The sequence below is a fragment of the Mauremys mutica genome, chromosome 7 (assembly GCF_020497125.1).
Source record: "Mauremys mutica isolate MM-2020 ecotype Southern chromosome 7, ASM2049712v1, whole genome shotgun sequence".
In the NCBI taxonomy this organism is placed as follows: Eukaryota; Metazoa; Chordata; order Testudines; family Geoemydidae; genus Mauremys; species Mauremys mutica.
The window spans coordinates 110,322,041-110,346,441 of NC_059078.1; the positions used below are offsets into that span (position 1 = coordinate 110,322,041).

The 24,401-nt window shown below is 42.2% G+C and overlaps 1 protein-coding gene across 2 annotated transcripts; it reads right to left on the reverse strand.

The window, feature by feature from the left end:
• Positions 1-2,708: 2,708 nt before the first annotated feature.
• BUB3 (BUB3 mitotic checkpoint protein) lies at positions 2,709-22,943 on the reverse strand. 2 transcript variants are annotated; one of them, XM_045025756.1, is made up of 8 exons: positions 22,797-22,943; positions 18,902-19,096; positions 15,112-15,181; positions 13,296-13,447; positions 9,185-9,343; positions 6,422-6,599; positions 5,831-6,047; positions 2,709-3,068 (listed from the first exon to the last, which is right to left on the reverse strand). In XM_045025756.1, the coding sequence occupies exons 2-8, from the start codon at positions 19,094-19,096 to the stop codon at positions 3,059-3,061; spliced, it is 981 nt and encodes a 326-aa protein (XP_044881691.1). In that variant the 5' UTR covers positions 22,797-22,943; the 3' UTR covers positions 2,709-3,058. The 2 variants fall into 2 exon arrangements, with proteins under 2 accessions (XP_044881691.1, XP_044881692.1); XM_045025757.1 differs by lacking the exon at positions 2,709-3,068 and having other exon boundaries at positions 5,827-6,047.
• Between the last annotated feature and the right edge of the window lie 1,458 nt (positions 22,944-24,401).

Sequence of the window (24,401 nt, forward strand, 5' to 3'; positions counted from 1 at the left end):
CCCATCTCCCTCCCCCATCCCACCTTCTTCCCTCCCTGCTGCCTCTTCCCACCACCCCACCACCCTTACCCTGCCCTATCGTGGGCACTCACTGTTGTACAGAAACAGGATGGCTCCCAGCACACAGAAAGGGAGCACAACTGGCACTAGAACCCAGGAGACAGCATCCAGCTGCAGAGTCAGCAGAACAGAGCAACACCCTCCTTTAGACAGGTAGCTCTGCACTTGCAGAAAGGGAGGGCAGTGGCATGTGACCCCATTGTCTTATCCCTGGCGAGGGGACACTATGCACATGAGTACCCACACCCCAGCGCAGCTTCCTTTTGCTAGGACTATAACTGCATTTAAAAGGGAACTGGATAAATGCATGGTGGCTAAGTCCATTAATGGCTATTAGCCAGGATGGGTAAGAATGGTGTCCCTAGCCTCTGTTTGTCAGAGGATGGAGATGGATGGCAGGAGAGAGATCACTTGATCATTGCCTGTTAGGTTCACTCCCTCTGGGGCACCTGGCATTGGCCACTGTCGGTAGACAGGATACTGAGCTACATGGACCTTTGGTCTGACCCGGTACGGCCGTTCTTATGTCCTTATGCTTCCCCATCATTTTCTGCAGAGAAGCAAAGAAATTCTATGAATTCTGTTCCCTCACCGTGGTGCAGAATTCCCTCAGGAGTAAGACAATTGGCAGAATACTGATAATCCAGATCCAGTTCAGGTCAGAGTACACAGAACCTTGCAAACAACTCTAGAATTTGTTTGCCTCTCCCGCTCCATAACAGCCCAAGCTTGTTAGCTTTCAGGTGAACTGTATAGCCCACTACCCCATCTTTTGATTGGTCTGTTAGTGTGTTGTGGGGTTTTGAATGATTGTAAAGGGCTTCCACAGCATTAGATGAGAGCTTTTTTTTTATTGGAGTAGTAACAATTCCACCTCTGGCTTAGAAGCATTTGTTCACAAGATGATTCCATAAGCTGACTCTTGGATAGCCTCATACAAAGATTTTTCTGGTATTAGTATGTAAAAATGCTTTGTCAATATGACCCTGCATCCCCTTCTGGGACTCTGATGAACCAGATAAGGAAGTCATATGAGCCTGACGTGAATTTTTGAAGACTTACCTGCAATAGGTTTGAGCATTATAGCAGCTCCATGACACTAAACTGCACTAGCACTTATAATTGGTTATATTTTTAGCTATTTTTCATTAAGCAAAATAGGAAATGTCTCAGCACAAAGTTTCAAACACTATTTAAATAGCCAGTATCAGAACTCATTGCTTTCTATAAGGTAAAAGAAAAAAGAATAATGTTTCATCTTCACCATGCAGAAAGAATTTCCACTCATTAGTTAGCTTTCTAGAGATTTCCTTTGAGAAGTTCCAAGAATCAAAAGCAAAACTTGCATAGAAATTGTTCAGACATATTTCAGTAGAGTCAGCATCTGAACTTCTACTATAGGTAAGATGACTTTAAGGATGGCATGCAGGTAGGAACACAGGGTTTGGAGTTACCCAAAGCACTGTGTGGCAGATTAGCCAATGTGAATGCCATCAAGCTAAAAAAGAGGGATACTTTTAATGAAAAAAATAATGACTGTAAAAATGGCACTTTAATACTAATTTTCCTGTGTCCGCTACATCTGCTTGCTTCACTGACTAAATTGAGTTTTTAAACCACATTTTTACTAGTATTAGTACTGCACAGCCAACTGCTGGTCTCTTGCACATTCCTCTGAAGCATCTGGTAATTAGCCAGTGCTAGGAACAGAATGCAGGTCTGGGTGGACTGGTGGTCTGATCCAATATGGCAATTGTTCTGTAACTATATAGACTGAAGAATCCTGTCAGCGATGAAAGACTGAAAGAGGCTAGCTAGACTGCTTGACACCAGGCTGAGTATGCAAAAGCTGGAAAAAGACATTTCTTTAAGTCAAGATATGATCAGGAAGATAAATATGCAAACATTTTGCTAATTTTACAAAGTCACTTGTGAATTGGAATTGTATTTTAGTAGTACTATTTCCATATGGGAACTCTTGCTTTTTGGTTTATTCCCCCATCCCCCACAAGCAGCTGAATCAAGAAGTCTGCCTGCAGCCTAAACCACTGAACAGCAAGATGTAACAGCAAAATAAGCATGAAATCAGGAGAAAGGGGACATTGCCCTCTCCTGAGCAGAATGGGGGGTCTCTTTGGAAGAACTGCGTTTCCATTCTTATAAGTTTCCTTTCCCTGCACTTCTTGTGCTGTTCTGTGTCCTCTGGTGTCTCAGGCTGAGCCTGCAACCAAGAGTAGGCCACTTTGCTCCAGCAAAAGCCCCAGTCACAGCCAAATAATTTCCCTTTCTCCACTCTCATTTGTTCCAAAGCATAACTGATTTCAGGCTTTTCTCTGACCATGCAGTAACTGAAGCTCTGACAGTCTGAATTTCATGCACTTCACATAGCCTTTTCTTTTCCTTCAAATGGGAAACTTTTCTGCACTAGCCATCAAGTTGCCACTACAGCCTAGCCTTACTTTGCAAGCACTGTAACAACAGTGATTGAATAATCATATCCCTGTGAGGTATGTAGCCCATTTTATTTGATGGGGAAAAAAGAAAAACGTTAAGTGATTTGCCATAGCCCACATCCTCAGAACTCATGTCCAATGATCCATCCTGGAGGCCACACTGCCACAGAACATGAAAGTTACTACTCAATGCATTTACAGATAAGGTTTTTTTTAAAGAGATTTATTGAGCAGTTCAGAGATCACTGGAAGTCCCCAGAGTTAAAAAAATTACAAAATACAGTAAATTTACTTACAGGAAAAAACTAATTTACATTTCAGATTGTGGTTAAAGAAAACATTGATTCTCTGATGTTCTAAGCAGAAAAGATATGACAGAGTAGAGCATACTGAGGTACATAAATACACAAGTTTTTTGGGGTAAAAAGTAAAAGCACTACAAAAAAGTTGTTCTTCCCAAAATTATCCTTTAATCACCATTTCAGGTTAGGAGCCGGTAAATAAATCTTTCATAGAGAAAGGAGATGAAGCTTTTTGCGATAACTTTAAGTAGACCTGAAATAAAAAAAAGTATGTTTCAACAAGTGACCTTTAGACTTTTTAGAGCATTCATATCTTCAAAATTTCTATACAAAATAAAGATATTAATCCAAAATAGCACAGAAAGGACAACTATTTTACTGTACCAAAAATATGTAGTTTGTCAGAAAGTCATAAGCCTCCCAAATATCCTTTATTTAAAAGGCATTATTTTGCCATGTGTTTAAAATGAAATATCTGCAAATGTAAGATGGTTCACATTAACCTGAGAAAGTAGAAAAAGTCACTAAAAAGCACTACTAACTGAAGCTATTAGGCAGAGAGCTAAGGAAAAGTGCTCCATTTTAGGAGCAAACATTGATATGATGCATTCACACTACAGTATTCGGTACTAAAAATCATTCTTAGTCACCAGAAAGCTGGTGTCCTAAGGTTGGCACAAGCAACTTATAAATGTCAGAAAAGCATATAAACCTTGTTAATGTTTTCAGAAATTCATTTAAAGATAGAAACAGGTCCAAATAGATGCCTGTCTAAATGCATTGCAATTACGTTACAATTATTTTCCAAATACACAGATATGCTCTGTCTTTTCTCAGCTCATTACTGACTCAAACAATTTGCCCTTCTGGGATCAATTGTTTGCTAATAAATAATTGTTTACAGTCACAAAATGATATTAAGGAGTATTCTGATTAGTTTTCCTTCTACAGCCTAATAAGATTCAAAACTAGCTGATTCCCAAGAGTCTAACCTTAACCTCACTGTGTTTAACAGCCCAGGAAACGATGAACCATCTGTTTCAGAAAACAACAGAGGGCCAAGAGGAAATATTGTTTAATTGTAGATTAACCTCCTCATAAGGCAGAATAAAGCATCTACAGAATTAGCAACCACAACCAACAACAGATAGAAATAGCTGAAAACAGCTCTTACCACTGTATGCCTCGTAACGGTAAGTATTTTTGTTTTATCTTACAGTTACTTATTTTAAAAAATCCCAAGTGTACCACAAGAGGTGTCATCTTCCAACCAACAAAAGACCTATAGACACCAGACAAACCACTGTGGAACATCAATGGACAAAATACTGTTGATTGCTCCTGCCACAACCATGAAGAGGGGATATGTACAAAGCCTTGTCCCAACACAGTTTGAACTTTAGGGGAAGGGAATAAACATCCTTGACTAGAAGGAACTGTAACACTATGCTGCTTCAAATTTGGGGAAGGCATAAGGCCAGGATCCCCAAGCGGCTTAGCTTGGGTTAGCCCTCAAGGACACACAGAGCTTGCATATTAGAGCATCTTCCATTACTTTTTGGAACCTAAGACTGTAACTTGTGTGTCTGTTTACCTGTTTTAACCTTGTAAATTACTAATTTATTTTTCTTAGTTAATAAATCCTTAGATAGTTTATCATAGAACTGGCTACAAGCACTGTCTTTGGTGAGAGATCTAAGGTACAACTGAACTGGGGTAAGTGACTGGTTCTTTGGGACTGAGAGTAACCTGAATATTATTGTGATTTTTGGCATAAAGGACCATCTGTCACACAGGCTGACACTCCATGTTATGGCTCTTCTAGTACTTGAGGAGTTCACAATTGATACTTGGTTGGTGAAATTTAAGTATAGAACACACAACCTGTTTGGAGTGGCTCACAAATGTGGGTGCCAACCTCAGGGCAGACTGTTAAGAAGCAGGGGACAAACCCCAGACACTTTGACAGTTATTCTAGTGTTCTACCATCAGTGTTACTAAAATAACCATAAAACTGTGATGTTTTAAAACGAGTGTCACTGCACGACAGCCTGTGGAACAGTGCATTAAAAGAGAAAAAGAACAATGTCAGAGTATCTGCTCTAAAGTGAGATGCAATATTGATTGATTTTAATAAATCACATAATCTTGAGGCTCAAAGGGTCCAAAACTCTGGAGAGTGGCTATATCAAATAGGTAGAATAGTAACTCCCAGAACAAAATGGTTAAATCATAAATACAAAGCAGTTTGAAATTTAGAAAAGCAAAAAACTAGTGAGCAGTGACAAACCTCGAGAACCTTTATAATATAACCTAGTGCCAGATCACGTAATCTATAGAGGTTATTCCAGTGTATAATTCTGTATTGTGATGTCAGTTTTTCCATTTAGCTTTCTTTCAAATGGGCATTAACAGAAGCCTATTCTGCCTGGCACCATAAACATCATTGTTTTCTCTTTGCCAGAAATGGTGGCATAGAATCTGTTGTTAAAGGGTTAAATACTCAAAATATAAAGAGATTGTTCTCCAAGATACAGAGGATGGGACCCCTTTACTTGATTTTATGCATTCCCTAGAACCAGTTCAGTGCATTTGCTTTGAAGGGGAAAGGTTAGATGTATTATCAGTGTTTAAAGAAAAGATTAATAGTTCAAAGTCTTAAAGATACAATACAGCAAAATTTGCTCAAAATGAATTATTCTTGAAATCTTCAACTTAATTTTGAAGAAGTGAGTTAGCAATAACTCCATAGCTTCAAATAAAAGTGCTTATTCAAAAAGAATGGGAGTTTGACATTCTCCTGTTACAAAACAACTAGACACAATTTTAGCCATCAGACATCTATCAACCTACGGATATTGAAAGCTTGGGAGAACAAGATAAAATCAACTCCAACCCTACTGTCAAGCTGCACTATCTACTAGGCATCAATAATGCTATTCATGACTTTAGGAAAATTAATAAATCCTGTGATGAATGCTAGAAAAGGTTCAAATACAGGTGAAGCAGACTCACTTGGGTTTTGTTTCTGCATCTGTCACTTGGCGAATGAAGATACCATCTTCAGGATGTTCAATGTCATCCATTTCATACATATATGACGATGCTATTGCAAGGGTGGTTCCATCGTTACTGAAGGCAAGCGATGCTATGCTGGTCGGATACCGGTGGAACTGGCACAGTCGCTTCTTATTAAATGGATCCCAAATGTTTACAAATCCATCGGAGCCACCTACAAATGGATTTTGGAAAAAAAGAGTTAAGATACTGTAACTGGAAGAAAACCAAACCGTTATAGCATTTAATGCAACCAGACAGTGACAAACGCTATAATGAATTATTTTGTCACTTGTCCAAGGACACTATGAAGCAGTTTTGTAACACAGAAGAGTCCACAATTAATGTGTTAAAGAAATAAACCTGTTAAGGTTAGGTCCCACTGCATCAAAAGAAAAATTACAACATCTTGTTAAAAGCATTAAGTATAGTGTATCAAATGTTCCAGTAACAGCTGAAACCTCTAAATTGAAGCCTAACAAGAACTAGATGTACTTAAACATCTTTAGTACCAATAATGTTATACAACCTGATAAGTATCTACTGTACCTGTAGCAAATGTGTTGTGGATGTTATGGAAAGAAATGGCATTAACTGGATAAATCTGCTCGATATTATTCTCCTTTAATCTGTGACATTTGAATGCATACTTCTTCTTCTGTATTTCCGGACTTGGATCCAAATATTCTACTGCAACGCGGCCTTCAATAGAGCTTAAAACATAACCCTTCCAAACAAAAAACAAACAAACAAAAATAATACACCTATTGTCAGATTTATATGCAGAGGTTTTGATAACTATGATTAATCTTATACATTTCTAGAACCAGACACAAGAAACACTTTTCACCAAAAAATATGAATATTTGCTTTCATATTTATGGTTTCAAAGTATACAACTCAGGGCCCATCCACACAATTTAATAATTAAAAAGTCACAGGAAAAAAAGCTTTCCTGCAACTTCAACTGCACCTCAAATAAAAGCTTGGTGAGTCTAGAACTGGTCAGCAAGTTACAGAGTTGAACACTCCATATCTGGCCACCTGTCCCAAGCACCCTATTGATCACAACTTTCACAGAAACTCAGAGGGTGACAGGTCATATTTCCAGTATATTATTTCATTAAAGCTAGTTCAGGTTAGCAACTAAACTCACAGATGCATTCAACTAAATGCACAAAATAAATCAGAATAGTAATTTCAAAGCATACTACTTACACTCCAAAAGAGCATCTGCTTCTCTACCCAAATATAGTACTGGCACATAGCAAATTTAAAGAACTCTTTTTACTGTAACTTTGCCATAGGTTTAATATAAAAGTTTCTCAGAAATAGGAAAATAATGAGGCTTACCTGAAGCAAAATTATCCAAATCCCAGACTACAGTATAGTCTGAAGTGTCAAGTTGTAACTGGACCACCACCACAAGTATCGGAGATGGAAAGATATAGCTTTCTAAACTCCTGGGAATTATGCGCCACTGCATGTGCACAGAATTAATGTCCCCCACAGATTTCTTTGCTTCCCCGCAGAAAAATGACTTTCTGATAGGAAAGCAAAGGGAAGCTCCAAGAGCAGTAACGTACCACTCCCTAGCTGCGCAGGTACATCATTTCAGGCATCTGGAGCAGCCAACAGAGAGGTAAATCACCACAGGGCTGGGGACACCCTAGCCAATGGCTCCTACCCTAACCAAGAAGCTGCTAGTCTCGGCTGGGCTGGAGGCAGGAGAGGACTTCCTCTTCCTCTGCAAGGAGTGGTTGGAACTGTGTCAGACCCACCCCCAGAAATCTCTCCCAGCTGCAGGAAGCTCAGCATCCTCCCCTGCTTCCTGCCCCCATCACTCCTCAACTGCAGGGGAGGGGTCACTGTATGGGGAGCTACTCCCCCATCCGCCCAACCCCCATGCATCTGGTCCTCCCATACCCAGACACCTCCACCAAGCCTCACCCCATACACCCAGAACCCCCCTAGCCCTCCATACCCAAATCCCACTCACTGAACCTCAACCTCTGCATCTGAGGCCCCCCTGCACTCTGATCCTTGACCCCCACTCCTGCACCCAGACCCCCACCACTGAGCTCCCTGCACTCAAACCCCCACCCTCCTGCACCACCCTGAGCCCCCACATCAGACCCCCCACCTAGCTGCACCCAGGCACCCATCCCAAGCCTCACTCCCCCAGCACCCAGACCCCCTGCTAAGACTCCCACACCCAAACCCCACCGCTGAGCCCCAACCACTTTCACTTGGAAGTCCCTGCAGAGTCTCATTGTCCCTACACCTGGAACCACCCCCTCCCAAACGAGCCTCTGGGCATCCAGATCCTCCCCCACACCTAGACCCCCCACTGAGCTGCCTCCACCCAGGTTGTCCCACACAGAATCCTTTCACCCCACATTGAGCCCCTCCACACTTGGATCCTGCCTGGTTAAGCCTACCTGCCCCACACCTGGTGCGCCTGGCATATTTCTACTCACACTAGCTCTAGAATGAATAATTAGGCCTCCCACTACATGTATTATCCAGCTCTCACTACTTGCACCTGAAAAGTCTGTTCCAAATTGTTCCTTGCTTTCCTCTCCAGGAGCACTGCAGAGGCACCCCATTAAACCCTTGGGAAGGGAATGATGGAAGGAAAGATGACCTAACTCATTCTTATGCAATTCCCTCTGGCAAACAAGGCATGGCCTTCAAAGACTCTAGAGGGAACCCAGTAGAGCAAGGAGTCAAAACAGTGATGGAGCAAGTAGTAAATAAGCTTACAACAATTTTTAGTTAAATATGCTGCATAATACTACACTTATCTATAAGCCCAGGCCACACTATTATTGCAGAATTGAGCACCTCTTGAAGAACTGATGGCATATGTGCCTAAAAGTCACACAGCAACAGTAAGTCTTCTCATCTCTCTCCTCCTCTGCCTCTTTTGCTATTTTGGAAAGGTTTAATTGTCAGTGTTCTGATGCATTAACTAGCACCTTTTAAAAAGGATGATTAAGAGGGGAAGATTTAGAGAAAAAGAGCAAGGATAGCAAAGAAAAAAGGGTTGGGGCATTTTTAAGTGAACATTTTAAAACTACACCAGTGTTTGCTAAAGAACATGGGAACAAGTAGCTCAATATCTGTCATTAATTTTAAGAGATTAAACTATGAACTCTTCAAGTTAAATAACTTTTTAAATGAGTAAAAAATGTACTGAGCTGAGTAAGGAATCTAGTGAGCTGAGTAAGAAATCAACGCAAATCCATTTTTGCTACAGAAGATTAAGTTATCTGAATCAGGGATGGAGTTACTGCACAGCATACATACCTGTTTGTTTGGGAACGCTCTGATGCAACGGGTCTGATACTTCAGACTTGACTCTCTTCTTTGCTGGACATAACCCATGTTCCGCAAATCCCACACCAAAACTCGCCGACCTGCAGTCCCCACAATAAGCCTATCTCCAGACACAGAGAGAGTGTACACCTTTTCAAAAGAAGTTTACAAAAATATTATTAGTTTGATTAGCCTGGGTATCCACCTTTTATCATCAAGTGATGAATTAAATGGAACATGCAATTAAAAAACAGGTGACCTCTGCAATTAAATATAGCTATAAATTTTTTTTCTTTTTTCAGCCTGTAATTTAAGTGCTGGATGAGTAGTCTGTAGGAGCATAGCTGATCTGGCAGTACACAACATGAAGATGCAAATTCTACCTTAACTCTGAGCCTCAGTGTATACCTTAAAATGCAGCTTAATACTGTAGCATTGTACATGCAGAATTGAACTTTGTGCTGTATTTTAGCTAATATGTACATATGACATTTCAGACTTTAATCACTTAGTCAATTTTATTCAAAATTATCTTATTCCTTATCTCAGTAAGATCCACACAACAAGCCAAGTTTGATATTTCTGCCTTCAGCTACTGTGTTACCCATGTGCAGAATTTCGGAGTAAAAAGAGAACGTTTCTTTCAGGGGCTGCTCTAGGCATTTTGTCACCCCAAGTACAGTAGGCAGGCACACCTGCGTGAGGTCCCCCGAAGCCGTGGGACCAGCGGACCCTCCGCAGCCATGCCGCCGAAGGCAACCTGCCTGACGCCCTTCCGGCACCGGCACAGTGCCCCCCGCGGCTTGCTGCCCCAGGCACGCGCTTCGCGTGCTGGTGCCTGGAGCCGCCCCTGGTTTCTTTATGTACATAAATGGAAAAATTCAGACCAAAAAAAGAAATTTGCAAAAATTATAAGTAACTGAAAGAGAGAAAAAGTTATTCAAATTGGAACTTGTCTTTACTCATAATGTGCACAAACCTGCAGCCACTATCATATTAACCCTGTAGACCAATCACACATTACTCTACCAAATATTTTCCTTTTATTTTCTTCCCCCTTATAATCCTATGTTTCTTTAAAAAAAAAAAAATCCTCTCTCAGACATGAGCTTTGTTAATCAAAAGGGAGTATCGTTAAGGGGTACGCTGCCAAGAAAAGAAATATTAAAACCTGTTTTCAGAGATGTTGAGCAAGCACAATTCTAAATTAAGTCAATCAGAGCAAAGCTACTTGGCACGTCTAGGGGGCGGGGGGGAAATCAGAGCCCATGAAGTGCAATGCTACTCTGATAAATGACATCATAAGGGTTCATGTTTATTGTTTCCTCAATAACTTTCACAGAATCTTTTAAGTTTACGAGAGATTGGGTTTCTAACTGCTAGATGTGTACACTCAACCTGGGATCTGAATAAAATAAAATAAAATCAAGCTTAGGGGTTTTTTTTGTCTCCCACTGTCAGTAAAGATTCTGCACTCAGAATTCTACAATCAGAATTCAATTAAGCATTCTGATGATGAATAGCCAGGACAAAATCCAGCTAACACACAGCTGTGCTGCTGCCACCAGAATGTTAGTAAGAGTGGCAAGGAGTAAAAACAAGCTTTTGCTAAAGCAAGTTAACATAGCTAAATATATAACATTCTACTTATGTTGTCAGCATCTCATTAGAACTAAAAAAAGTTAAATAAATATTTCACCACTTATGCTGTTTAATTTTGACATCTATTTGTACGGTAAAACTAGAGAAGTCAACTTCATTTTCTGGTTTCATGTACTACTCATGATGCTGCTGAGTTTTGCTAATACCGTAAGGAAATGCTTAAATAAAACCAATTTTTCATTTAATTTAATGAACACATTACCATATATGTCAGGGTTTGTAAAAGTGTTTTTACAAAACCATCTTTGGTCCTAAACTACCTGACATGATCTTTCTATGTATTATGCTACCTACGTTCAGGCACACAGTCTTGCTAATTAACTTTGTTTCTAAAAACATGCTTGAATATTTTAAGTTTGTTCTCGTTTTTTAATAGGTTGGCTCTCTAACGTTCAGTCTACCTAAGATTTATCAGAAATTTCTGAAGAAATCTAATGTCCCAATCCCACTTGTCTTCCTTTTATGAAGAGGGAAAGAAAAATAGGAGCACAAAGCCAGGTCAAACATTTGAATAAGATTTAGTTTTAAACATGAATTAAATACTTCCCAATAATTGTATAGGACAGTCAAGAAACTACTCTGCTTCAGACTGTATAATGAAAAGAATTTAATAGTCTACATTTATATTGACAATCACAAGGAGTTATGCATTTTAAATAATGATCATTTTTGACTATTACATAAAATTTGACACAGGTACAAACAGACATTCACACAAACAATACAAATTCTCACATACATAGGAACAACCACATTAAGAATGTTAAACATCCTAAATCTTCTTTACAAACTGGTGTCACACCTGTATAATAAGCATTCTTTCTACACCTTGCAATCATAAATCAAATGAAACCACTACCATGTAGCTGACTAGATGTATTCATTTATCAAAGACAATATTTAAAAAGTGACATAATGAATCTTGCTGAACCAATAAGCAGCTTGATTCAGTGTGGCTGTCCATTATATGATATTCTGTCAGCAATTTATCATCGTTCTTTACATGCTACATATAACTATAAATAAAAAACTAGAAATAACGCAATTATTTTATTCAGAATAAAATTCTTACCAGAAGTAGATTCAACTGTGTTGTGGCAAAAAAAATAGCTATTTAGATGCAACGTAGAACATACTGATAGCTCTAACTACAACTGGACAACATGTATAGTCTAAAGAAATGGATAAAATCAATAGTAATGCAAAACTGTAAAGTGTTCTTTAAAATTAGCTACCACCCGGTTATGAAGATAGAATTATATGATATATATAATTTCCATGTATATCCACTGAGACTGTTGCCTAGAGTGAAAAGGTTAGCATTCTATGTGACTAAAGCTTACAATGCCATATTTTATTCTTTTCCTTCTATGCTTGTCAGCAGCAGAGTTGCAGTTGCATATTAATAACAGCAAAGAGATGGCAGCATGTATTCTGTGCTAATGCTGACTAAAATTCAACTCATCACAAAAATGATTAAATGATTAAGTCCCATCTTTCTTTCATATACTAATTTCTCCCACCATCCAATTTTCTACACATCATAAGACTACCGAGAATTCAAAGCTACTGGGGACTTTGCTGTGTAAAATCCCAGAATTTGAACAGCAGAGGTACAGCAGATCACTATTGAGGCAAAGTGGTAGAATTGTTTGGGGAAGTTTGCACAGCACATCCTTCAATATATCTCACTGAAGCCAGTGATATTAGACCTACTTTCATGAGCTCTATATTTTCTTCAAATTTGTCTCGAAGTACAAGAATTTGATTTGTTTACCAAAGACTACAAAAGATGTGTTGAGAATAAAGTCCTACTTTCCTAATGAAAGCTGGAATCCTTAAACTAAGGATTACTGTACTAATCTTCACAGACTAGCTAAGGACTTATACTATATACAGAACACTATACACCAAAGCATATGTTTCCACTTAGCCCTGGTCTACACTACAAAATTATTTCAGTATAACTACGTTACTCAGGGGGGTGAATAATCCACACCCCCTGAGCGATGTAGTTTACAGTGCTTAGGTCAGTATGACAGCGCTATGTCGGCGGCACAGCTTCTTCCACCAACATAGCTACCACCTCTCGTGGAGGTGGAATTATTAAGCCGATGGGAGAGCTCTCTCCCGTCAGCTTAGAGCATCTTCACCAGAAGCACTAAAACAGCGCAGCTGCTGTAAATTTGTAGCGTAGACTTGCCCTCAGTGGTTATTTCTCATATGTCAGCTAACAAGTTTCAGATCGTATAATAGCCATAGTGTCAAGGCAGGACATTTCCTCAGGGCCCTTGACAGTGTCACAAGACATCCTCTCACCCAGTAGACTAACTAAAAGGAAATGCCTTGCTTGGAGGACATTCATTCTTAACCAGTCACTGGATGCATTATATATACAGTTGGTATTAATGTATATAATAGTTATTGTTTAAATACAAACCTTTTCAGGTTGAGAGAAAGTTCCTGCATTGCAAGGAGTTCTGGGATCCCACAATTTGACTGTCTGATCCCAACTTCCAGTCACCATTACATTCACCTCTGGGCAATATTCAACACATCTGATAGGAGCATCATGCGTGCCAACTAGATTTTCTACAGGAGAATAGATTTATATGTAACTTTACTGATTCCATTAAAATCCACAATTTCTTGAATGAAAAGTACAGAACAATATTCATATAGTAGTAACAAACTATAATCTGCCATTCACTAATGTGTTGGCATGCTGAGACATCTTTTAAAGAGTGCTTGGTCTTCTGATCTTTGCAATCAATACACTTTTAAAAAGTGTTAAATGTAGACTGTCTAGATACCAGCTGAGATTTTTCAAGGGAGCTTAAGGGCATTAGGCAGCCATGTGGAGATTTTCAGAGGCACAAAGGGGCAGTAGGTGCCCAACTGTGATTGACTCTCAGTGGGAGCTGAGCACCTAAATCTTAGGCTCTTTTGAAAATCTCAGACATTGACTGTGTATTACAAAAGTTTAATCAACATAAGTGTAGGACAGCCATATTAACTCAGGGCTTTGCCACTTGTTAGTAATTAGGCACTCCTAACAAAAGGCGACAATGAAACGGTCATAGCACACCATTATTCATTTCACACCTATCTACCAGATAATACAGAGAAACAGTATGAGGTTTTTAAAGTTGTACTGGTACTCTCTATAAAACCTGGCTCCTTTTGTTACCCTAATTCAAACATCTTTGAACAGAAAGGAAAATTGTAACTAGTAAGATTATAGAAACTTCTAGAGTTCCCCTAAATAGCCTTCCATGACATAAGGTCCCATTCTGAAAAACCTTCCATGTGTCCTGCTGGAAAGCTGAGAACCACTCCTTCCCAATGTCACACTGCACCCATTTTGGCCTCACTATGTCATGAGAAGTCAAATCTTAATCACATTCCTGGAGCAGGATTCAATATTGCCCATCTTCCTGCAACTCCAACAAGGGTAGTTTGGAAAACAAAGGGGGAAGAAAACGTTTTTCTGGCAGGTTTCTTTTAAAAGGAAAATGGCAAGCTGTTTGACAGTGCTCAGAAGTTCGAATGTTCCCTCACAGAAACGGATTAGTAGGCAAAGTGCATGTGAGGCCATGAAGGGGGAATGATAAAATTGCATTTATCACAAGTACCACCACCACAGATGGTTTGCAGGCATATACTCATTAAATGTATAAAACTGAATGTTATTATAGAGTTGAAAATGTAAACATCAGACAAAAGAAAAAAGATTATGGTTATTGTAGGCAAAGCTGGTACCACAAGTAACCTTAATTTTGGCATTTCCTAACTTTTGCGTGCTTGACTTTGCAACCTTAATAACTTAGGGGTTTTTTTGGTATATATGTAAATATGTCACCGCACTGCACATATTAATGCAGTGGTATGAAGCCAGTGGATAAATAACTTTATGCAGCTCTCTTGAGACCATGGGTTTCATTCTGCTTAGAGTTGTCCCTGGCTAATTAAAGGTTTAATTTATCTAACACATGCACAAAGTATATAATAATATATGAAAGTAAATGGAGCTTCTCCCATTATACCTGCGACTGCTTTCTAAAACACTGCAGTTAAATACAAAGAGAGTTCCTGAATCAAACAGCTTTTATTCTTTAAGCCAGTATCCGCCATCTAAAAAACCACAGCCATATATTAATTTGAATTTTAGAATTATAAAGTAATTGAAAATAAACAAATTCCACTCGTTATTTGTTCACTTAAAAATCATCTATTACAGTATTCAACCAGCTTACCTTGGTCCGTGTTCAAATCATGCATTTTCAACTGCTGATCTAATCCTCCACTCCAGGCATGTGTAGGATCCTGTGAAGTAAGAAATGCTGCTTTATTGTATATGTTCAGTTTTCTGAGCTTAAATAAGTTAAGTGTCGAGGTGTCACACTTAACCTCCTGGGCACACTGCAAAGTACCTCCTTTCTTGCTGGAAATTAAGAAAGATGGAGATTCATAGGTAGAGGTGGTGGAGGTTAAGGTCCTGAACCTGTAATCAGATCCACACAGGTAGATCATGCACCCATTCAGAACTTCTGAAATCAAAAGTCTGAGAATATTTTGGAATGAAAGGGTGTTACAATATTAGGTGGAGTGCTTTAATTTCTGTAGAAGAAAATAATAATTAGAAATTTGTTATTAGAAATTTCAATTTGATATATTGTACAAATAAACTTTATTTTTTCCATTTTCTATCTGAATTAGTGACACATGCAGATTGTTCAAATGACTGTCAATGCAGGTTAATAATCCTACTAACTGCTGGTGTGTCCATGTACAAGGGGCACCATGACCTCCCAAGCACCCTCTTGTAGCTGAGTGTGGCATTGAGGTGGCCTACATCAGTTTCCCCCTGTCAATGAGATCACTATAACGGCCCGGTCAAGAAGAAACCAAAGTCTACTTGACAACAATACCTCTCCCTTCAATAAAGCCTTCTGAAAGGAGCATTTGTATAACGGTATTAAGGTTCTTACTTCAGAGACCAGATAAACAAAGTCCCAAAACAAAGGTCTGTAGGGTCTGGCAACTCCTCCTTCTGCTGTATAGTCTCAGGCTTCTCCACTGCCACAAGAGCTTTTGTAGTCTTGTTCAAGGCCTCTCCCAGGTCTCCCTACCTGGAGAGCTTTTGCCTAGTTCAGGTTCCCTGGGAGCTCCCCTCCTACAGAGCCTCCTTTCTCCTGGGAAATTTCCCCAACTGAGTTCTCCAAAGCCTTTTCTTAGGCCCAGATGCTCCTTAGTTAATTGCCTTCCAGTTACTTGGGCCTTGTCTATACTACACAGTGTGTTATGTTAGCAAAAGGCAGCTTTTGTCAACAAAACAGTGGAGGTATAGAGAATAAAATGCTCCACCTGCCAACAAAATAAAACTACCCCAACAAGAGGCACAGAACTTTTTGCAGCAAAGTTAGATTAACAAAGTGTCAGCATAGACGCTGCATTCATCACATCATCATAACTGGCCTCTAGAAAGTATCCCACAATGCCCACTGTGAGCACTCTGCTCACGGTTTTGAACTCCGCTGCCCTGCATCCAGCTACACAGGCAAGTGCCGCTCTCCTTTCAAAGCCCCAGGAAGTTCTGAAACTGCTCAGTGTGGAGAGCTCACATAAGACCGCAGCAGTTGGCAGACAAGCTGCTGCTGTGGGAGGTGGGGAAAGAAGAGAGCGACTGCTCTGCTGTGTGGAGCTGGGGAGGCAGGCAGGGGCTGATGTTAGGGTGTCCCCCAGGGGGAGAAATAGCTCAGTGGTTTAAGCATTGGCCTACTAAACCCAGGGTTATGAGTTCAATCCTTGAGGGGACCACTTAGGGATCTGGGGCAAAATCAGTACTTGGTCCTGCCTAGTGAAGGCAGGGGGCTGCACTTGATGACCTTTCAGGGTCTCTTCCAGCTCTCTGAGATGGTGTATATGGAGAGATACCTTCTACCTTGATATAACATGAATTCAGCTATAAAGCAGTGCTCCGGGGAGGGGGGGCGCTGTGCACTCCAGTGGATCAAAGCAAGTTCATTATAATGCGGTTTCACCTATAACGCGGTAAGATTTTTTGGCTCCTGAGGACAGCATTATATCGAGGTGGAGGTGTATTATTATTAGTCTCTGCTGAGCTGGAGTCTGAGGATAGGAGGACACCAGCTGACTGTGCATCAGCTTCTGCCTCAGGAATGGTTGCTTATAGCTGCTGTCTAAACTTAAAGACACACTCACTCTCCCCCAACACACACACTGTGTCTGTCTCTCTCTCTCTCTCACTCTCACTCTCACACACACTCTCACTCACACTCTCCTTGTTACACACATACTCATACACGGACACATCTGTGGGCTTCTTGTGTTAATGTTCAGCAGTGTCAGTTTGGTCATATTACCAAGTGCTACTTTAAAAAGTGATTTTAAAAAAGTGTTACTTTTCGGGCACACAGCAATTATTACAAGGTTCATAGCACAGTTCAAACAAACAAGGCTAGGCTCAGCATACTACAGCAACACACATTAATGAAGCTCAGTGTAAATATGCTCTTTCAAGGCATCCCCCAGCCAAATAACCCCCCGTTGGGCTCCTCTTATAGCTTTGCACAGCAAAATACTGAACAGCAGTGCAGGATCCATGCTTTAGAATTATCATAAATTCTCTAGAATGCACCTATTGTTTTCCCTACAAGATTAATTAAGAAACTTCCTGACCTAAAGATTAGTCAGATGCAAGTGATTATTTCAATCTTCTCCTGTGTCAAGAAATAATGATCTTTTTAAGGAAAGATATTCTGAACACAAGACACTTGTACTAGCTATAACTATTCATAATACATTAACTTCTCACATATACATACTAGCTGCCTTCGTATTTAGCTTTCCAGAACTGGACAATAAACTGAGGAACTGCACTGTTAAATAGTTGGTCTGCAGCTATGGTGGATGGGCACAGCACATCACAAGGTGGAGGGAATAAAAGAGAAGATGCATAGTGGCAGCAGGTCAGTCTCTCACTGCAAATCAGGGCATTCCTATATCAACTATAGATGGTCCCAAAGGGTTGTTATGGCAGTCAGGGATTACCAGAATCCAAGAGCTTCCCCCATCTATGTCCCACATCCTGCAGAAAGACAGGGTGACATAGGAACTCTGCATTACTAAACTTTACTGTACCAATGCTCTACACCGCTGTAAGATTGTTCATGTAGCTGCGTTATACTGACAGGAGAGAGATCTCCCATCAACATAATAAAACCACCTCCATGAGCGGCAGTAGCTATGTCAGCGGGAGAAGCTCTCCCACCGACATAGTGTTGTGCACACTACCACTTTATGCAGGCGAAGCTTATGTTGCTCAGGGGTGTGACGGTGTAGACATGGCCCAAGTGATGCCCCAGGGATGATCCTGTTATGTCTAGATAAGGCATCTTTAAGGCAGCTTTGCACACCAGAGTCTCTGAAACAGCTCTAGTATATCTGAGGCTCGAAGGCTAAATATTTAATAACAGATGGTAAAGTTGATTTGCTTTTTAAAGCAATTTTTAATAGTTTAAAAGACAATTTTAGAATATGAATAATGTAACAGTTTCAGAATTGTTACAATCCCTCAATATTACAGCAAGATCATTGCCTCCAGTTGGTTCTGGCAGGCCCAAGGCCATCTGCCCTAACCTTAAATTAAAAAAAAAAAAAATCCACATCTGTCTGAATGTTACCTAAAAGAAGCAACCAAGATCACTGAGACAAAAACTAGAGCAACATTCTCTATATTTCAGTTTGTTTGCTTTGTATATGATTGCACTTTCTGTATAATCCATTTCACTACAATCAATTATCTCTGTTGTATGGATCTTTGACACAGCAATAGAAAGAATAAATTTTAAAAGTCAAAAAACCATGAAAATAGTAGAGGCAATTGTAGCTTTTTTACACTTTTTTAAAAAGCGGACTGCATTTCAAGCAGCCACTGTCCCCTTTAATTTAAGAGATTAAACTACTCCCTTTGTAGCTTTCGTATATAACTGGAATCCAGCATAGACAAGATGACATACTTACATAAAATGCACAGTCGAGCACTGCTCCTGAATGTTGATACTTGAGTCTCATGGTGTTGGCAGGCACATCATAGAGACGGACAGAAGTATCCCAAGATGAAACAAGCAGAAACTGAGATGTATTAGGACTAAACTTTACGGATGAAATACCATCTTCTGGCGGTTGGTTTAATTTAAATTCGTTTGATCCAGTCATCTGAATTAAGATTACAAAAAAGTTAGTTGTCATTACAATAATAGGAGTTAAAAGTGGCAAGTTTGTGGAATAGTCAATAAATCTAAAAGCTAACAACATACTATAGGAAAACTGTAGAAAATAGTTCTGTTTATTATTTTATAACATCTAAATATGTGCTAGGCACTACACAGAAATCAAAGAAAGGCATAGTCCAGGGATGGCCAAACTGTGGCTGGCGAGCCACTTTTGCCATTAAAGTGCAGCTCATGGAGCCCCCTCACACCCCCACCTCATTCTCCACCTACTAGACTAGGGGTGAGGAGCTCAGGACTGTCTTGCAGTGGGGTAGTGGCTTCTGCCCAGCGGAGAAGAGGCTCTTGGGGCTTCAGCCCCACTGGGCACACATGCCGGGGCTCAGGGCTTCAGCAGGAGTGGGGCTGAAGCCCTGCGCCCCATTGAGCACCTCCCAGAGGGGGGGCTGAAGCCGCAAGCCCCAGCAGGTGCCTCCCACGGGGCTGAACCCCTGAGCCCCAGCAGGTGTGCCTCGGCTCTCGAACTTCTGAAGACTGTCATATGCAGCTCAGAGAGTTAGTAATTTTGGCCACCCTGGCATAGTTCCTGACCCAAACTGCTTGCCATCCCAAAGCTTTGATCCTTAAGCATGTGCACAGTCCTCACTGAATTCACTGGGTTCAAAAAATAATTGGATAAATTAATGGAGAATAGGTCCATCCACAGCTATTAGCCAAGATGGTCAGGGACACACCACCATGCTCTGTGTGTCCCTAAACTTCCAGCTGCTAGAGCAGGGGTTCTCTAACTGGGGGTTGGGACCCCTCAGGTGGTCACAAGGTTATTACATGGGGGGTCGTGAGTGGTCAGCCTCCACTCCAAATCCCGCTTTGCCTCCAGCATATATAATGCTGTTAGATATATAAAAAAGTGTTTTTAATTTACAAGGGGCGGGTCGCACTCAGAGGCTTGCTATGTGAAAAGGGTCACCAGTACAAAAGTTTGAGAACCACTGTGCTAGAGGCTAGGATTGGATGACAGGGGATGGATCACTCAATAATTATCAGGTTCTGTTCATTCCCACTGAAGCATCTGGCACTCGCACTGTCAGAAGACTGGATATTGGGCTAGATGGACTACTGGCCTTACCCAGTATGGCCTTTATTATGTTCTTATAACATACAGAAGTATTTTCAAATTCAGGGATTAAATATCATGTATGACAGAAGTGATAATCAATAGGGATTGAATAGGGCAAAAAAAACGAGTTTTACAGCAACATAACTCAATTTAAGCTTCTCCTTCCCACCACAATAAACATAAAAAAATAAGAGTAAATATCCTTGACACACTTATTGTGGGCACCCCAGAGGAGGTAAGTTTTGCAGAATTTAAATAAGGTGTAAGAGTAGCTTGGTGGACCACCAGAGGAAAGGCATGCCACAAATACATAGGAGGTTGCATAAAAAAAGCAACAGGAGACAAAGACCAGCATCTTTGATAGAATGGAGGGCAATAAAATACCGTATTGTCTATTGGAGGAAAACTACCAAAAAAAAAAAAAAAATCACTGATTGGAGTCAAAGTATACAAAATGCTTCAAAAGCTGGTACCATTCCCATAAGCTTCAAGAAAGTTTAGTTACACTATTTATAAGAGCTATTCTAACTTGTCTACACTGCTGCTCCAATAAGTTCGAAGACCATTTTAACTTTTTGGTAATTTCCATAGTATAGACAGTCAGATAAGTAGAGCGAGGCAGTTGTGTAGGCAGCGAAGGGGAGGTCAGCGAGTCTAAATTTGATCCAACGGAGAAGAGTCAGAGATTCAAGGTACAATCAATGGGTTAGGAAGATAATTTTAGCAGCTACATTTTGGGTAAACTAAATATGGGCTATGTAGATATCAGGAAATCCAAGGAAGAAGTAGTTGCAATAATCAAACCAGAAGATGAGGGAATGGACAATACTTTTATCTGTTGGGGAACAGAGGAACAATTGGATCTTGTGACTGCTGTAGTGTAGATGAAGAAACAGCAAGAAGTTTTAATACCTCAGATAGCTTAATACATAAACACACATGTATGTACGCAACAGTACACTTTCTAATCATTTATTAAATAAGTATCTTTTGCCAGAGGAGGAGACACCAAAAGAGATTTCCTGAGGGAGGGACTGATTTGTGTTTAGACTCCTTGGAGGGAAGGAAATGGTAAGACTGGGAGTTATCAGTTATCTGAGGGGGAGGAGACGGGGAGAGTGCTTAGAGACTGTTTTGGAGTGGAGAAATTCCTGGGGATGGGAAAGTGTGTTGAGGCTGTTTGAGGCAGAGAGCTTGGGAAGGCTGTTTGGGGGTGAAACACTGGGCGGGGCCGAGAGCACCCAGGATGGGATCAGAGGGACCATGTGCAGAGGTTGGGGGCACTCAGGATGGCATTTGGGGACTGTGTGTGGAGGCTAGCAGAAGCGCCCCAGCCATGGGCCTGGGACAGCATTTGAGGGCTGTGTGTGGAGGCTGCCAGGAAGGCTGAAGCTAGACTGGGGGACCACCCAGGATGGGATGGGGGGAGGGTGCCCAGGCAATGGGACAGGGGGCCTATCAGCACACAGGATGCAAGGGGGGGGGGGAGAGGGATCTCCAGAGACTGAAGCTGGGAACCAGAAGGCCCACCCACAATTGAGGGTGTGGGAGCAGAGGCTGGGGACCATGGCGGGAGAGGGGGGAGGCCCTGCCTGGGATGAGAGGCAAGACCTAGAAGGGCGCACACCCAAGACAGGAATCAGGGGCAGTTTGCAGAGTCTGGAATGACTTGCACCCAGAACAGGAATCGGGGGGTCAGGCACTCGGGACAGCACTGAGGGGTTATCTGCAGAGGCTGGCACGGGGGCACGAGAGGGGCTGTGTGTGGAGCTCAGGAACATCACAGTGCAGCTGGAACAGCATGTGTGGAGACTGGATTGGAGGGGCCACCTGTAGAGGCTGAGGATGAATGGCACCCAGAATGACACAGGGGGCATGTGCTGCACCTAGGATTCTGCAGGCACCCAGGACTTGACTAGGAGAGTACCCGGGCATGGAGCTGGATGGGGGCACCCATGCCCAGGACGATGGATTCATGTGGAGAGGCTGGGGACAGGGGAGCATGCTCGTACCCACAACAGGACTGGGAGGCGGGGGCATGTGCGGGGCCAGAAAAGGACTAGGGTCCCTGTGTGGACGCTTGGGTGGCAGGGGGAACCTCGAGGGAAGTTGGGAGCCAGGACCTGAGGAGAGCCGGGCCCTCGCATAGGGCGCCTCAGGGGAGTGCCCCCCCCCATGCGGGGAGCCTCGGGGGGCTGAAGGATCCGGACCCCAATGTAGGGAGCATCCGGAGAGGAGGCGGCGTGCGGGGAGCCTCGGGCAGAGGAGCTGGGACCTGACGGGGCCCGGGCGGGGAGGTTAGGGGAGCGGGGCAGCACGAGGGGCGGAGAGGGAGGCTGAGGGAGCCGCGGGCTCGGGGGGCGCAGGGGCCGGTTTGGAGACACTCCCAGCTCGGCGGAGCGAATCGTTCCCCTGCGGGGGCGACAGGAGGCTTGAGGCAGCTCCCGGCCTGCCCGATCTAGGCCCTTTTCCGCTGGCCCCGAAAGAAGCAGGAAACAACCCCCCGCCCCGGGCCCTCCATCCCGCGTCGTTCCCTCCCCCCTGGCCCGCAGAGAGCCCGGCCTACCTTGCTGGCTGTCCCGTTTGCAGCGCCTCCGGGCCTGCCACCAACCGCCACTACTCAGCGCGCGCCGCGGCCTCCTGCCCTAACACAACCCCGCCCCGCCACCGCGCGGGGCCTTCCGATTGGCAGGTTTGAATGACGAACTACACATCCCAGCATACCCCGCGCGCACACGTGCAACTACAACGCCCAGCATGCAACGCGCTAACGGGCCCCGGTGGCTTCTCTGTGCGAAGACTACATGTCCCAGTGTGCCATAGAACAAGCGTACGCCAAAGGAGCCGGTCGCCGGATGGGACATGGCATGCTGGGACTTGCAGTGTGCGCGTCTCGGCCACCTTCTGGCGCAGGCGGAGTTACCGTATGGCCAAGGGACTCTTTGCCTAGGTGCTTTATGGGACATAACGAAGGTGGATTGTGCTGGTCTGGCTGCTGGGGAGAGGAGAGGGGAGCTGGTGAACAGTAGTGAAAGGTCAAGGACAAGTAACCAAAGTGGGGATCACCCCTCTCCCCACAGTGCGGAACTCCACCCGCGCACCAACTCCTTGCACCGGCTAGCTCCGGCTTCATCCATGCTCCATTGTTATCAAAGAATAAGTTTTATTCATGCACCCATCCACCCATGGGGAAGACATAGGTGCGTAGGTAGACCCACTCTATCCCTATACCAGCTCTCGCTCCTTCTTTGCATCATTTATCCATAAACCAGTTCCATTCATGCACCATTTGTCCATACATGCATGGTGTACTAGCTGTGTCCACGGCCCCCTCCATCCGCACACTCACTATTCCATTCATGCGTACACACACAACGCTTTACTAGCAGGCAGGAGATGTACCCCTAAATTCCCCTTGAGCATACTTTTTAAAAGTGCACTTTCCTTTCTGGGTCCAATAAGAAATGGAGAGGCATGCAATTACTGTTCTCCCTTCTCATTCTGTTTGATTTTTCTATTTACTTGTATTTATATATTTTAATTCGGAGTCTTAGCAAAACCAGTTGCATTAGAAGTGGCCTTGTAGGATTCTCTGTTTTTCCTCCTCTTCTCTTTTCTTTTTAAATAAGTACCTCAGCTGAAAATGTATCCTTCATTTTTCTCTTCCTTACTTAACTCTATAAATAGATGTTATTCAACCCTTTAAAGCTTTGTGGGACACACTTTGTATGATATTCGCTCCTCTAAATGGAGTACTATTTATTCCACTTGTTCTCTTCATGCGTCTGTGATATAGCTGCGGCATTCCCCTTGCAGTTTTAAGCGATTTCGTTTCTCGACTACTGTCTTTAGTTCTTGGACATCAAAAGCTCTTCTTGACTTATTTGCATAATCTTATATCGCACTGGCTTTTATTAATGAGAAATGCAAAGGACAACTAGCCTCTGAGAGGAGTCAAATTTGTTTTAATTGGAAATTAATTATAAACGCCTGCTCCTAAAAGTAAGATAGGCAGTTATATAAAATAGTGCCAAGGAACTGAAGCTTACCCACTGATTTATTGTATCTTAATACCACAGAGTATCAAAAAGTTTCAAGATTGAAAGGGTGGGGGGAGAGACTCTGATTGTAAAGGTTCCTTCAATCCAATCTGGAATTAGTACTGGCTGCA